The 15,016-nt window shown below is 38.8% G+C and overlaps 2 protein-coding genes across 3 annotated transcripts; one reads left to right on the forward strand and one right to left on the reverse strand.

The window, feature by feature from the left end:
- The first annotated feature begins 3,070 nt into the window (after positions 1-3,070).
- Positions 3,071-5,048, forward strand: LOC131709283 (phospholipase A and acyltransferase 4-like). The gene is made up of 5 exons (XM_059011689.1): positions 3,071-3,191; positions 3,412-3,455; positions 3,646-3,754; positions 3,995-4,242; positions 4,781-5,048. The coding sequence occupies exons 2-5, from the start codon at positions 3,438-3,440 to the stop codon at positions 4,856-4,858; spliced, it is 453 nt and encodes a 150-aa protein (XP_058867672.1). The 5' UTR covers positions 3,071-3,191; positions 3,412-3,437; the 3' UTR covers positions 4,859-5,048.
- Positions 5,049-5,605: 557 nt separating this feature from the next.
- Positions 5,606-13,691, reverse strand: LOC131709263 (zinc finger protein ZFP2-like). 2 transcript variants are annotated; one of them, XM_059011637.1, is made up of 3 exons: positions 12,912-13,691; positions 11,795-12,212; positions 5,606-7,988 (listed from the first exon to the last, which is right to left on the reverse strand). In XM_059011637.1, exons 1-3 carry the CDS (start codon positions 13,122-13,124, stop codon positions 6,973-6,975), a joined length of 1,647 nt encoding a protein of 548 aa, XP_058867620.1. In that variant the 5' UTR covers positions 13,125-13,691; the 3' UTR covers positions 5,606-6,972. The 2 variants fall into 2 exon arrangements, with proteins under 2 accessions (XP_058867620.1, XP_058867619.1); XM_059011636.1 differs by having other exon boundaries at positions 11,795-12,215; positions 12,912-13,690.
- Positions 13,692-15,016: the final 1,325 nt, after the last annotated feature.

Below are 15,016 nucleotides of genomic sequence, written 5' to 3' on the forward strand. Positions count from 1 at the left end.
TTAGCAGATATCTTTATTTTGCTAAAAGATTACATTGTTCAACAACATTTCAAAATAAAAATTAAACCACATTTCAACATTTTGTAAACAAAAACATTACATACAAAATGCAAACTTGCAATTCACAAATAACTATCACTACAAAACAATTCTATAGCTAAATGTAAGCAATCATATTTCACTCATGACATTGGAATGTCTCCCCATACTTTACAGTATTGGCTTTTCAGCAAACGTCAGAGCAATAGAGAATCAATTAGCTTTAGGTATGTTCCCAGGTCATTAATGAAAAATAAAAGTTCTCACTTAACATACCTGACTAAATAAAGGTTAAATAAAATAAACACAAATAACGTTATAATCATAATAAAACCTAAAAACAGGAAATGTCTCACTTTGCGCTGAAACCAAAACAGAAGGGTACAGCCCAGGCTTTTCAAAATGTACTTAGTTTAATGCTCTAACTCAATGTTACACAAGGCACAGTCGCCATCAGCTACCATTTGGAAATCATTTGTGTAAAGTTACCTGGATTGGTTCGGAGTCACTTGACAAATCATCCATGTATCTTATTCCGCATTATGAATCTTTAGAGGCTGGCGTTTTGTTCTCAGTTCGGTCCTCCTCATTTACTTTCAGGTCAGATTCTTTTGGTGTACACGCACACAAAAGTAAAAAAACAAACATAAAACGGCTGCAAATGTTCTTTCAGTGCAAGTAATAAATTAGCTTGAAAAAAACCTCACACAATGTATCATTAATGAAAGACATACCTGACATTGTGGACCTCGCAGTCACACAGGACTGCCTCCACGCGGGGTTTTCTTCCCTGACCTCCATTCTCCTACATAACTTCTCGAATCCATGTCTCCATTTTCTTCAAATGTGTCTTCATCAAAATCCCTAACATCATAATTAAATCGGTGAGCCATGTATTTTTATATGTTACAAGTTCAAAAATGTATTATTCATATATAAAAATTCTTTCATATATACATTTCATATATTAAACATATTTCCTTTCCGTATGGGCAGCGAGTTGACTTAGTAGAGCACAGTAAAAAATAGGTTCAGTCGCTGAATACAGTTAGCATCTCGTCTCATGAAACAAAAATAGACAATAACAAAACAGCAAATTCTACAACAAATGCATACAAACACACAATACTGACTCAAAGGAGCGGAGCTGAGAGCGCCGACAAGAAGCAGAAAAAACAAAGGGGCGGTACAGTGTGGGGCACATTGTACTTATTTATTTGAAATGCTTCGACACTATTGTATAGTACTGTAGATTATATGTGTTTACATGATATACATTTGCATTGGGATTATTTTGTGTTTCAGTGATGTGATCATCAGAAATACTGTAATGGCAGATAAGTAGCCTGCAGAATGTGCGCATTGCAGAAAGAGATTATTATTAAAACATGACGAGACATCTCTTAGGCTTTATTACAGTAATAACTTTGCAAGTTCGTTGCAATTGACCCAATGAGACCTCCCCCCGCAAGCACCGACCAAATTGTTTGGTGTTGTATGTAGTCTAAACATTGAATTCAATATATATATTAAAAAAAAAAAAAATGAAAATGCAATGCACAGATTGAACCCGGCACCTCCAGCACAGCGCAGATCCGCTATACAAGAGAGCCGCGACCCCTTATGAGTGAATCAATATCTTGTGTTGCATCACCTACCAGTCCTGACCACTACCCCATGCATGCTACAGCTTACTGATATGTAGCATTGGCTACTAAAAACATACTTTGAGACAAGTATACATATGTTATATATCACATAAATATATATATATATATATTACTCATATTAAATATTGCAATTCCGTTCCATGTGGGTAATACATATTTACTGTACGGCTTTAAATATATTATCAATTATTTCATGATAGTTTTAATAAATTCTCTCAACTGTAATTGTAATATTTTGGCGTTAGATCATTTTTTCGCTGTGGAAGTGATTTGATCAGTGTGGGGGTATTGTTTTCAGTATTGTTATAATATCACGAAACTCATTACAACGCTACACGAATATATTGTAATGGCATCCCTTGTATATATATATATGTAAAAAATTATATACAAGTAAATATGTCTTTTTATATGTAAAATATAGGTACGTGGATTTGCGATTATGAATTGTTCAGTTACAAAAATACATTTTGGGGGTTTTCACATTTGTTCCACTTAGTACGGTACTATAAATCGTTAGTCTATAGAAAGGATTAGACTACTTTAGTCTCGTACTTAGTATCCTCTAGAGGGCAGCAGCAGTTATTTTTTGGGTTCGTTGCAATTCAGACCTTTTTTTAGTACGCAGCTGGGGACTAACTTCAGCGGCCAAGTTGGTTGCAATTGGTATTTAACTTGCGTACTCGTTCAGTAGGGAGCTGCGTACTGACCACGGGATCATCCCCCGTTAGAAACTATGCAATGGCAAAACTTCCCCATTACATTATGCCCTATACAGAAATCAGTGTATCAGTAACTGTTTATAACAGTAACCTTTAAACCATGCCAGCCTTGTTTCATCCATGGCTTTCAGCGTTGCAGTCACAGTACTGCGTTTCTGTCTTCAGCCAGACTACAGACCACTTATAATACTGTTTGTATCAGAACCACATTTCAATTGGCTGCTAACCCACGATTCCAAGATTTTTACCGGAATTGACAGTCAGCTGTATCCAACACAGATCAGTGCGCTTCAGCTTGAGATTGTGCTCTGTACACGATACAACTTAATAGCCCATTAACCAGCTAAATATAGGAAATGTAGCGAGCTGTATCAGCGATTTATTTGTGATGATTGAACCATGTTTTCTTTGGAAGCCTTTATACTTGCTAGCACGCTAGTTATTGTCTTAATTGGATCAGTTGAACAATTTTCCCAGCTCTCTGGGTGATTTATAGAAGCATCGAAACCTGCTGGACACGTTTTATTTTCTCCATTTGTCAGTTTCAGCATGAACTTGAGCAAAACCTACATTGTTGTGTAACGAAACTGATCTTAAACATTTGTCATTCTCCTTTGGTTTCCTTTGTATTTCTGCAGTCAGACTGTATGCAAATAAGTTCCCAAGGGGCAATAACTTCCCCAAAAGCAGGGCATATATAAAAGACTGACGTTATGTTACAAACATAACAGTGCTTCAGGAAAGAAGGAATTACACTGGGGTGAGTTTATGATGATGATTATGATGTCATTAACTGCATTAGAAAGAAACTGAACTGTAATACTAACAAAGTACATGTGGCTTTGACAGCTAGTGTGAATCACCCCCTAATTGCTTCTGGAGAGACATTTAGGTGGAGAGTTGCACTTCCTATTTTGTTTGAACAAATTCTGTCATAAAAACTAAAACCAAAACTTGAATTTCTGTTCGTTTCTATTCAGTTAATCTACAGAGAGACGCTGCCAAGATGTCTAAGGAAAACCCGGTAAGTAATGGTACTATGCTTTCTTGAAATACAGGAATTGTGTTCAAATATACAACTATCAACTATCTTTGTCTCCAACTTTTAGTTGATCTTGTTTAGCTCTTCGTGGTCACACAATGCATTATCCACACTTTGTATTCGGTGTGTCTTATCTTTTCTCATAACCATAGCTGTTTATTTTTTCCCACAGAAATTTAATGTGGGAGACATAATCTCCTTTAGCCGTGGACTCTATCATCACTGGGGGGTTTATTACGGACAGGAACATGGAAAACATTACGTTGTCAACGTTTCAGGAGGTATAACATGTGTTTTGGTTTGTTTGTCTTCAGCTATATGATCTAAATAGCAGTATGCTGTGTTTTATATTGATTTTTCTCATTTCTTTTATGGCATAATTGATATATTTGTTATATTTACATGTTTAAACTTGTTGGGAATCATTAGAACTTGAATATCCTAGATGCTTTCTCCCAGTGTCTATTGATTTTTTTCTCATAATGTAATGCTCATATACCAACATTACAATTATTATATAGGAGAGTCCAACAGCAAGCCTTTGGCCATTACTTCTAAATTGGTGAAGGAAGAACTTAACAAGGTGGCTGGAAAAAGTGCCTACTCTGTGTACAAAGAACTGGACACACATAATAAACCAAGAAGTCCTGAGCAGATGAAAGCAGACATGGACAAAATGATTGGTACCAAAATAAAGTATGATCCCTTTGGAAAGAACTGTCAACACTTTGCTACACAAATACGGTACGGCAAGGAAATATCTCCCGAGGTAATATTTGTTCATGTTTTTATGTATTTATTTTTAGATAATGTATTAATGCCTGTCATGGTCAATAAGCAGAATAATGTATTATTTAACTCCCGAAACTAATTATGCCCCCATATAGTCGTATTTACCCAATGAAGGTTCTACATTTTATAAGGTTTCTGCAAATACAACAAAATGCCTTTTTGTTTTTTCAATACTGTAACACATGAATGCCTTGTTATGGGACATGAATATCTGTCTATTTACTAAACCACTCTGCAGGGATATACTGTATAATTTAAGCCTTAACTTGAAACATGACCTTTTTACTGACTGTATATTTCCATAACATGTAGTCTATGTCATGACCGTCGATCTGATCTGAATTTAGATTCACTTGGATTTACAATTGGAAACTTCCAGGCCTTTAGATGTTCAAAATAGTCAGAAACAAAGCTAGCAAACAAGCACGTGGCAGGTGCTGAAGTCATTTTAACTGCAGTTGGGATTTCATTTTAACTGCAGTTTGGATTCATCATTTTCTTTTTTCTTTCTGTAGGGGGAAAGTGCAGCCAAATCCGTGGGCAAAAACCTGTCAGATTTCCGTGCAGAAATGGACCCTTTTTCTGCCAAGTAACAGCTTATTCACCTGATGAATTTCTTCATCTTTTGTGGTGTTCCTTGCCTTTCTGATAAAGGGCACAATTTCTCTTTACAAAGTACAATAGAAAATGCTTGTTAAAATATTCTTACTTCTTTAATTATGGTGAGCAAAATGAATCTATTGTTGTAAAAATGAAATCAATAAAAATTCAAGTTGCATCAAATTCCTTTCACTGTAGTCATTTAACAGTAGAACCGCCATGCAGGTCAGTTTGACCCATTTTGCATTTAAAATGTTAAATACTCTTCCGCTGTAAATCGTATGTGTGTGTCCGTGTGACAGGGCGCTCGTCTCCCGTGTGTGGGTAACCACTGTTTAAGCATCACAGACATGGGAAGGTGGAGTTAAACGCCAGCACAGGCGCGCAGGATTTATTCACAAAACAGAAAGTAAACAAAAGGGTCATGTGATGTTGCCAGCCATGGTAACACACAGAGGACAAATACAGCAAGCTGTGCAAAAGGAAAAATAAAACACAGTATAAAAACTACAAATAAAAGGTACACACAGGGCGAGTGCTAGCCTTATAAACGAGGCGTCCCGCTCCAGGAACCGGCTACACTACATAACCCTCGCTGTACATTACATGGGATTACTATCCCCTAAACTAATCTACTGATGAGCCGGTGTTCAGATGACGACTCCTGCTGCTTCACACGGCCTTGGCTGGGCATTGCCTTCACAAGCACCGCTTGCAGTTTCAGGGTTGCGTAGCTCCCGTTCCTGCAGAGCAGATGTTCTCTTCCTGAGTATACGCAGCTCCCCTCTGAAGTATGGCATTGCAGTCGCCCAGAGCGATCGCCACTGGATGTTTTTAAACTGACGGACACTCGGTCAAGACTCGCCCACCTGCCGCTTGAGGAACAGCACAGCCAATCACTTGCTGTCAACCAAACCTTCCCCTCTCCTTCCCCTCAACCAAACCTAGCAGGCAGCAAGTCTCAATGGAGCGCCCGTCTGTAAACAATAATCTAATCACAGAAAATCAACTCCCACAATGATACACAATAAACCCACTTCCACATACAAATTACACCAACACTAAATTCCCCATTGTGCAGGGCAATCGTGCTGCCACAGCCAGTTTTTGACTTTTCCTAAATATATGAATGAACCCTTTGAGTAGTAAGTTTTAGAATGTTTTGATGGGCCCACTGGAGTGAGTTTTTTTTTTAATTTCTCATATTTACACTCCTCACATCGACACATCTGTTGGTAGGCCTATTAGCAATTTATTACACAATGAAAATATGTAAACAACTATTTCTTATAGTAAATAAACAAAACAAATAAATATTAATCGTTATTTTGTCATAGCGAAAGGTTTTGACAAAAGTAACAGGTACTCAATAAACAACGATCAGGATCAACAACACGTCCGGGTAAACACGTGGTGAGGGTGAAGGCAGTGAGGAAAATGTAGCTCAGTGATCCCTGTCACATTGTCTGAGCTTGGGCCACTCGAGGAAGGTAAATATTCTTCACTGATATTTTCACTAACGCCTGATTCAGTAGAAGAATTTAAATCGGAATTCAGTATAATTTCTCGTACTTCTTTCCCACAGAGCATTTCCCACCGTTTTCCAGACATTGTGGACATTTTTTGACTGGGTTTGGTGTGTGTAATTCTGTCGGTATCTGGCAGATGACGCAAGAGACCATTACAAGGTGTTACAGACACCTAGTGTTACAATATCAGATTATCAGCAGTTTTGTAGACCCAGTAATTGTAGTTCAAAATTCAAATTCAAAAGCTCAAAATTTGCATAACGTACCAGTACATTCATACTCCCTGGGGACCATTAATTCAATGACGTACCGGTACATTCGTACTACTCAAAGGGTTAAAGATTTTTGGCAGGGTCTGTCTCCACAGCTCAGGCACCCACACTAGGCAGCTCTGTGACAATGAAACAGAAGCTGGCTCTTCTGAACAAAACAGACCAAAGTTATTTCATACGGAACATCACTGAAATCTAAAGGTGTTTTTTTTTTGGTTTCTCTCTTGCATGAATTCACTCGTGTCTTACAAGGTGTCATGACTTATAAAAACTCTTCCCACAGTCAGAGCAGCAATGCATTTTTTATCATGTGTGAATTCGCTGGTGTTTTACAAAGTCTCTTGAATCACTGTAACTCTTCCCGCAATCAGAACAGTGATACGGTTTCACTCCTGTGTGAGTTCGCTGGTGTGTTTTAAGGTGTCCTGACTGATTAAACCTCGTCCCACAATCAGAACAGCGATATGGTTTCTCTCCTGTGTGAAGTCGTTTGTGTACAACAAGGTATCCTGACGAACTGAAACCCTTCCCACAATCATTACAGTGATATGGTTTCTCTCCTGTGTGAACACGCTGGTGTTTTACAAGATCTCCTGACTGAATGAAACTCTTCTTACAGTCTGAGCAGTGATATGGTTTGTCTCCTGTGTGAATTCGCTGGTGTGATACAAGGTTTGTTGATGAACTGAACGTCTTCCCACAGTCACAGCGATACGGTTTCTCTCTTGTGTGTGTTCGCTGGTGTGTTTTAAGGTGTCCTGACTGATTAAACCTCATCCCACAGTCAGAACACTGATACGGTTTCTCTCCTGTGTGAATTCGCTGGTGAGATGCAAGGTTTCCTGACCGACTGAAACTCTGCCCACAGTCAGAGCGATACGGTTTCTCTCCTGTGTGTGTTCGCTGGTGTGTTTTAAGGTGTCCTGACTGATTAAACTTCATCCCACAGTCAGAACACTGATACGGTTTCTCTCCTGTGTGAACACGCCAGTGTTTTACAAGATCTCCCAAGTGACTGAACCCTTTCCCACATTCAGAATAGTGATACGGTTTTTCTCCTGTATGAATTCGCTGGTGTATTACAAGGGTTGCTGAATGACTAAACCTCTTCCCACAGTCAGAGCAGTGAAATGGTTTCTCTCCTGTGTGAATTCGCAGGTGTGTTGCAAGGTTTTCTGAACGACTGAAACTCTTCCCACAGTCAGAGCAGAGATACGGTTTCTTTCCTCTGCGCGTTCGCTGGAGTATTCTAAAACCTCCTGACTTGGTGACACCATTCCCACAGTCACTGCTCGCCCTTGCTTTAGCTGCTGTTCTGGAACCTGGAAAATACAAACAGGAGAGAAAGTCAGACTGTTTCAAGTAGGGAATGCTGCAATTGTATCTTCCTCATTTTGTTGTTTCATAACCTTTTTCTACATTGGGTTATTAGCAAACACAGAACTGTAGCGTAGTCTCCACCAGGGAGGTTGCAATTCCAGCAGGCGGATTTCTGGAGCCAGCATTATACTTCAGCCAATAGGAACCATGAGTAAAAGAAATCAGGAAATGTACAGATTATCATCTCTTTTGTTCCAGATTGTACCCGTTTTGTCATAAGAAATGATTGAAAGCTATATATTGTTGAACTTGTCTTTCAGTATGTTTAAATAGGTTTCTAGTTTACAACAAACACAAACTTCTGTAACCACAATATACAAAGAATAAAACAAAAGCAATAAATACATAAATAAATAAAACACATGTAGGCAAAAACATGAGCTAAATAAAGACACTAAAATGCAATCTCTCACTTAACAGCCACCAAACAATTACACATGAATGATACAGGGTTCCCCCCCAGGAGTTTTCAGTCTCCAGGGTGGCAGGCTACAGCAGCTGGGTGGCAGAATGTTATAACACCCCCCCCCCCCCCGATCTTGTCAAGCATCAAGCAAATAGGCACAACTGGAATGGTGCTGGGGCCAGGATTAACACAACTGTTGTTTCTAACTTGGCTTCTTTTTATGAATACCTTCACAGATATTAGGAGAGTAAGCAGAAGTTCAATTTTAACAGCTCATTTTAAATGCCCTTGGTCGACATTTGCCAGTGTAGCAATGAGAGGTATTATATTGATTTGTATGGCACTGCTGAGATAATAGATAACATTTTGTTTTGAGACACAGGTAATAAGTACTATTGTGTGGGTAGTGAGTAATAAGTACAGCCCACACAACAGAGAGCTGCATATGAGGCCCACCATGTTAAACAGGTTGAGAACCAACTAACTGATCTTCGAACAAGGATACCTACATTTTAACAAGCATACTTTCAACTGTCAAAATAAAGCAGAACATGGCCCAGACCAAACCAAAACCTGCACAATCTGCTAATCACATTTTAAAAACCAAACTGCTATAAATGCTGTTAAACACTGTTTCTATAAAGTGAGATGAGCAGCTTACGCAGGTTTTGATTTGGTCTGGGCCGATGTCTCTTAGGATATTTAGGCAACGGATATCAATGTTGACAGAATTCAATTTTTTTTTCACTGTTTTGAATCTTTAGCTTGCCTTCCGATTAATATTGAACCCTTGGGATAGTAAATACTTGGAATTTTAGTAAATTTTACCACTTGTTAGTTTTTTGTAAGCTAGGTATCCTAAACATTACGACTCGTCATCCAGTCACTGTGCTCCACACATCACTTCCAACTCTTAACTTAAAGAATAATTCCAGCGTACAGACTTCCCAATCTTCAGAAAACAATAAGCTTGTCTTTACTTACATCCAATAATAGTCAGACGAATGGAGAACCCTTCAAATACAGCAATATGTCTCGTGCCAGTAACTCCATCCAAGCACAAATGAATATTCTTCAGTGTAACTATTTTCTTATCATTAGGTCTTTACATCCTTTAAGAATGTAAAAGGACAGAAGGATAGTGTCATTATGATTTCTATGTATACAGTCTTGTTATTAATCTATATACGTATCAAACGGTATCAACGGTCAAAAACTGTATTCGCTCCTCCGCTTACAAAAACTCGTTTACTTTCAAAACCGAATTCTAAAATAGCGTCATTAGCTATAAACAAAACTACCACTTGAGGGCGCAGTGCATAGAAAAGGAGCACATACCAATCTAGAAACAGTAATAATAATAATAATAATAATAATAATAATAATAATAATAATAATAATAATTACACATATCTAAATAAACTCAAATAAGAATACATTCTTTTTTATAATCAAAATACAAAATTCTAATTCGTTAGAATTTTTTTTTTTTATTATTAGTCATGTCTGCTTTACTGCGGAACGGCCCTTCAGTGCGATTCTAAAACTCAGATGTACAAGACTAGCGATCCCCTTTTTATTAGCAGTGACCCAGTTCTGTTTAAGAAAGCTCGATATCCCACATGGCGCTGCGCTGCTCACGTAAATGTCACAAACGCATTAGACGCCACATAAGCAAACAGACAATGCAAATCCCCTGTGTATTAATGAGAAGTCTATGTGCAAGTGCAGAATGCATTTCAAATGTGATCATACTCGGAAAGGTTTGCTTTAATAATAGAGGATGTTCAAAATACCAAGGTGGCTCGCAAAAAACAGCAAACCTAAAACTCACAGGCCTACAGAGGGGAAAAAGGGATGTACTTTCCATTGCTCAACTGGTGCAGGAGGTGGGTTCACTTCAGACAACATAGCAAGCCACCAGCACTGGGCAGGGCAGTGGGTTGCTGAGGATTGAAAAGCTCTCTGAAACAGCCCAATCCAGGAGATATCCTTCAGAAGCTTTGAAGAGTCACTGATTAAAACCAAAACAACTGCAGTAATGACTGTTGACAATGTGACTTTGTTTAAGCTCTTCATTCAAGTATTCCAGTGAAATTGTGTCTGTTCATTAGGAACAACATTACAGAACGATCATTTCCAATCCAAAGATGACCATTCTGTGGCAACCTGCACACACATTCAAGGTCTGTTCACATTCAAGTCTGTTATTGCTAAACCAACAAAAAATAAACATGAATCTCTTCAGTTAAAAATCAAGGAAACAAACCCAGCGACAGTATCTTATCTCCTTTCAATGGTCTCATCACTGTGCCACATCAAATTTATAACGAGTTCACTTGTCACTCAGTACTATGCTTCCGCTCATTCTGTGGTATTTCGGCTTGGGGTCGTTTGCATTTGGAAGGACAATTTCTCTCGATAAAATTAACTCTCATGCAAACGGCACTGTAGGGAAGTCATTAGCAAAAGAGAGCAAGTTAAAAGGGACCCCGTTTTTCACTTTCTGCATGTAAACATGGCCATGGTCTCACTTCACAGGTGTTCATATTCTAATTGTTCTGATTATCTTTTACAATTCACATGTCAATGCTTTTAGTCACAAAGAACAGTGACCTTTCTTCACTTCTAAAGCAGTGGTTCACAGCCTGGTCCTGGGGACCCCTTGTGTCTGCTGGGTTTTGTTCCAACTGAGCTCTCAGTTACTTAAATGAACTCTCAAGTGAACTTACAATTTGGTCGATCACATTTTTAAACTATTTTTCAGCTCATAAGTAGTTGATTAGATTTCAAGTTCTATTCATTTTCATACAGAACCTGAAATATCCATCTCTTTCAAATCATTCAACAGCTTTGATAAGGCAAATAGTTGAACTGAGTGTTTTTTGTTTAATTCGATTATAAATGGTTAGTCAATAGAAAAGGTTTCTACCTGCAGTGACCGGACCAAGAAGTGATTAAACAGGACTCAGTTTCCATTGACTTACATCACACTATAGGGCAGCAGGGCTCTGGACTGTTCACTGGAGGGTTGTGGGTTCAATCCGAGATGGGGGACACTGCTATTGTACCCTTGAACAAGGTACTTTACATAGATTGCTCAAGTAAAAACCCAGCAGTACAAAAAGGGTAATTGTATGTAAAAATAATGTAAGGGCATCTAAGAAAATAACAGTAATCATACTGGGGGCAATGTAATTGAATGATAATGGGAGTGCGACATTAACAGGAGTGATATTAAGTAGCTTGTAGCATAACCCATCTGCTCCCAGCCTCTCAGTCCTGCTGTGGATAATATGACACAGTAGAATGACGTCATCACAGCTACTCAGAGTTACTCACCTGCTGGACTGCACTCTGAATGGGAGCTCCCCCCGTCTTCCTTTCCACATCCTCGCATGCTGTTGGGAGAGCTGGCTCCCGCTCCAGCGCCCTGCACTCTCAGGCAGATTCTCTTCAGCACCACGCTACACGCCCGCAGGCGTACAGGACCCAGCGCAGGGGGGGCTGCTTTCAAGGAAACGGGTTCTTCTGTCTGGCAGATCTCCAATTCACTGCGTTCAGCTTTAATCCCAGCACACCCCTCTGGCTTGATGCCGCTGCATGGCATGATCTCACAGAGCTCCTGTTTAATGGGGAGGGAAGCCAGTGCAGATAACAGTGTAATGGGAACCACTTCAAGTTCAGGGAGCTCCTCTTTAATCGGGTCAGATTCAGTCTTCACACTGTCCATGGCATCACACATGCTTCTGCTTAGTGGCTGCTGTAAGAAGAAAATGAAAAATGATTCAAAATGCTATGAAAGCTGTTTAAAAAGAGCGGCTATCTGGGTTTTTAAAAAGATGAAGTTCTCAGTCCCTGCATGTTGTTGCTGAGTAACATTCATGCAATTTTCACCTCCAGTGTTAATATCCAGACAAGTTTTCATACTTCAAAAAAAGGAAAAGAAATTAAAGGTGCCCTGATAAGATTGTCTTGGCCAATACCGAGAGCCAATTCGAGTTTTGATTTTTTGTGTTTTACCTCATTAGACAAACAGACAGAAAGACACAGAGAGAACACAGACAAGCAGCAAGACAGACAGAATGCAAACTTTAAAAAATGTACTGTAGAAGAGATTTGATTTTAGCATTATTTAAAAAGATTGCAATTATGGAGAGCAATGACAAACCTGCTAGAGAAATGAAGTGCTTATGTGTGATAAATAATATCCATCACCTATAAATAAGGCATTGAAGTAAAGAAATGGGATCCTCAAACACCAGGTCCTTTCCAGGCTGGAGCCGGCTTGAAAACGGATTTCTCACAGAGGAGAGACTATTCATTTTTTGATGAGGACGGCACTTAAGAAACACATCTCTGCATGTTAACAGCACAAAGGAAAGAAGCAAAGTTTGTGGGTTTGACATCATTACCAGGTTAAGTGGCATCTACACAATACAATATATTTCATACATACCATTTCCAGCACCTCTTCTTTTATGGGACCTGGTCCTGCTGTCTGGGGGATCTCCAGTTCATTGCTCTCATCTTTAATACCAGGCACCTCTGACTTGATGCTGTCACGTGGCATCTCCGGTTTCATGGGGAGGGAAGGCAATCCGGAGAAAACCAGTCTAATGGGGACGAGTTCAAGCTCAGGGAGCTCCTCTTTAATGGGGACAGATTCCATCTTCACACTATCCCTGGCATCAGACACGGGGGTTCTGCTGAATAGCTGCAGCAAAAAAATAATAATGAAATGAGTAAAATGAATCAAATCAAAGACATTTAAGGGATTCACAAAATCTTACTAGCAGGGTGTCTTTAGTATTGAAGGAAGTGAGAACTGAACTTGTGTTGCAGGTAAAGGTAACAGAGGTTCAGCAGCAACTCTGTGCTCCCTATGTGGTGGAAGTAGTCAATAACCATATTAAGTGGCACCATTCTCTCAAGTAGCCAATCAGAATGCAGTATTTTGAACTTTAACTGGCTACTCTTTTAAACCAATCATATTTGTATTTTACCGGAAGTGCCGCCCCTTTTAACAATCCTAGACCATACCACCGCCATCTTGACTTGTAATTTGATGAGGATGCATCTTTGTTAGTGTTTTGAGAAGAGGGATTCATCTTGGTTTGTAATTTGATGAGGATGCATCGTTGTTAGTGTTTTGAGAAGGGGGATTCATCTTGGTTTGTAATTTGATGAGGATGCATCGTTGTTAGTGTTTTGAGAAGGGGGATTCATCTTGGTTTGTAATTTGATGAGAATGCATCTTTGTTAGTGTTTTGAGAAGGGGGATTCATCTTGGTTTGTAATTGGATGAGAATGCATCTTTGTTAGTGTTTTGAGAAGGGGGATTCATCTTGGTTTGTAATTTGATGAGGATGCATCTTTGTTAGTGTTTTGAGAAGGGGGATTCATCTTGGTTTGTAATTGGATGAGAATGCATCGTTGTTAGTGTTTTGAGAAGGGGGTTTGTAATTTGATAAATCAATAGAGAATAATGTATCACTTACAGTGACAAAAAAACTGGAAATACAAGCAGATGAGATGTTGACAAAGTTAAAAAAACATGTTATTGTAGGAAATTAATATATATATATACACACACACATATATACACACACTCATTATATATGCCAAGCACAGACTACAATACAATAACATTTACAGTTTAAAATAGCATATATGCTTTCATTACTACCACTAAAAGGATCGCTTGTAACGTTACACTGGAACAATCAACCTTTGAGCACCAGGCCAACCCGGTATTCCCAGAATAAGAACAGGTTTCTACCAAAGACCCTTTAAATAATACTGTATAACGTAGATGGCAGGAAGGCAGTTTGACAGCAGTAATAGGATTGCTGGGCTCGCTGGTTGCAAACAGTTTAATTTCTGTTGCACGCACAAGCATACACACGAATGGAACACTCAATAAGCACCCAAGAAGCGCCAGTAACCATGGAGACTAATAAACCAGATCGCAATAGGAGAGGGTTGAAATTAACCACTAAGATTGTGGCACAGGTAAGAACAAAAGAAAAAGAAAAAACAATATTTGCTAAATGACTTCAGCCACGCTACATACAGTAATGCGTATATGCAATCAATAAGGCAATAGCGTTTCAAAACAAATCCAATGCCTCGAATATAACAGTCTCGTACCCTGCTCATCAAAAAACAGGCCAACACAGAAAATAAACGTATTGGTAAGATACAAAAAAATAACCAAACGTATTTGTAATCCACAAAAAAACAGGAAGCAAAATAAAACAAAAAATATCCAAGGAATCCAAAACACTGCTGTTCTTGAACCATCCAATAAATAATAATAATAATAATAATAATAATAATAATAATAATAATAATAAATCAGCTTCAAGGGCGTAGGTTTGGTTTGAACATTGGTGGGGACACAATTTTTTAGGGGGGCGGAGTCACGGTCGCTAGGGGGGTTCAGGGGCGTGCCCCCCCGGGAAGACATTTTTTAGGAGACAGCTGTTAAATGGTCACTTCTGGTGGCTTGAAATGAATGAATCGAGGATAATCTGATTGACATGAAGTTGGCTGGTATAC

The sequence above is a fragment of the Acipenser ruthenus genome, chromosome 42 (assembly GCF_902713425.1).
Source record: "Acipenser ruthenus chromosome 42, fAciRut3.2 maternal haplotype, whole genome shotgun sequence".
NCBI lineage: Eukaryota > Metazoa > Chordata > Actinopteri > Acipenseriformes > Acipenseridae > Acipenser > Acipenser ruthenus.

Coding starts and splice junctions, on each gene's coding strand:
- LOC131709283 (XM_059011689.1), top strand. Junction 3,755..3,994: donor CGTTGTCAACGTTTCAGGAG/GTATAACATGTG, acceptor ATTATTATATAG/GAGAGTCCAACAGCAAGCCT. Junction 4,243..4,780: donor GCAAGGAAATATCTCCCGAG/GTAATATTTGTT, acceptor TTCTTTCTGTAG/GGGGAAAGTGCAGCCAAATC.
- LOC131709263 (XM_059011636.1), bottom strand. CDS start 13,124: ATGGAATCTGTCCCCATTAAAGAGGAGCTCCCTGAGCTTGAACTCGTC. Junction 12,216..12,911: donor AAGAAGAGGTGCTGGAAATG/GTATGTATGAAA, acceptor TTCTTCTTACAG/CAGCCACTAAGCAGAAGCAT. Junction 7,989..11,794: donor TTCAGAGTGCAGTCCAGCAG/GTGAGTAACTCT, acceptor TGTATTTTCCAG/GTTCCAGAACAGCAGCTAAA.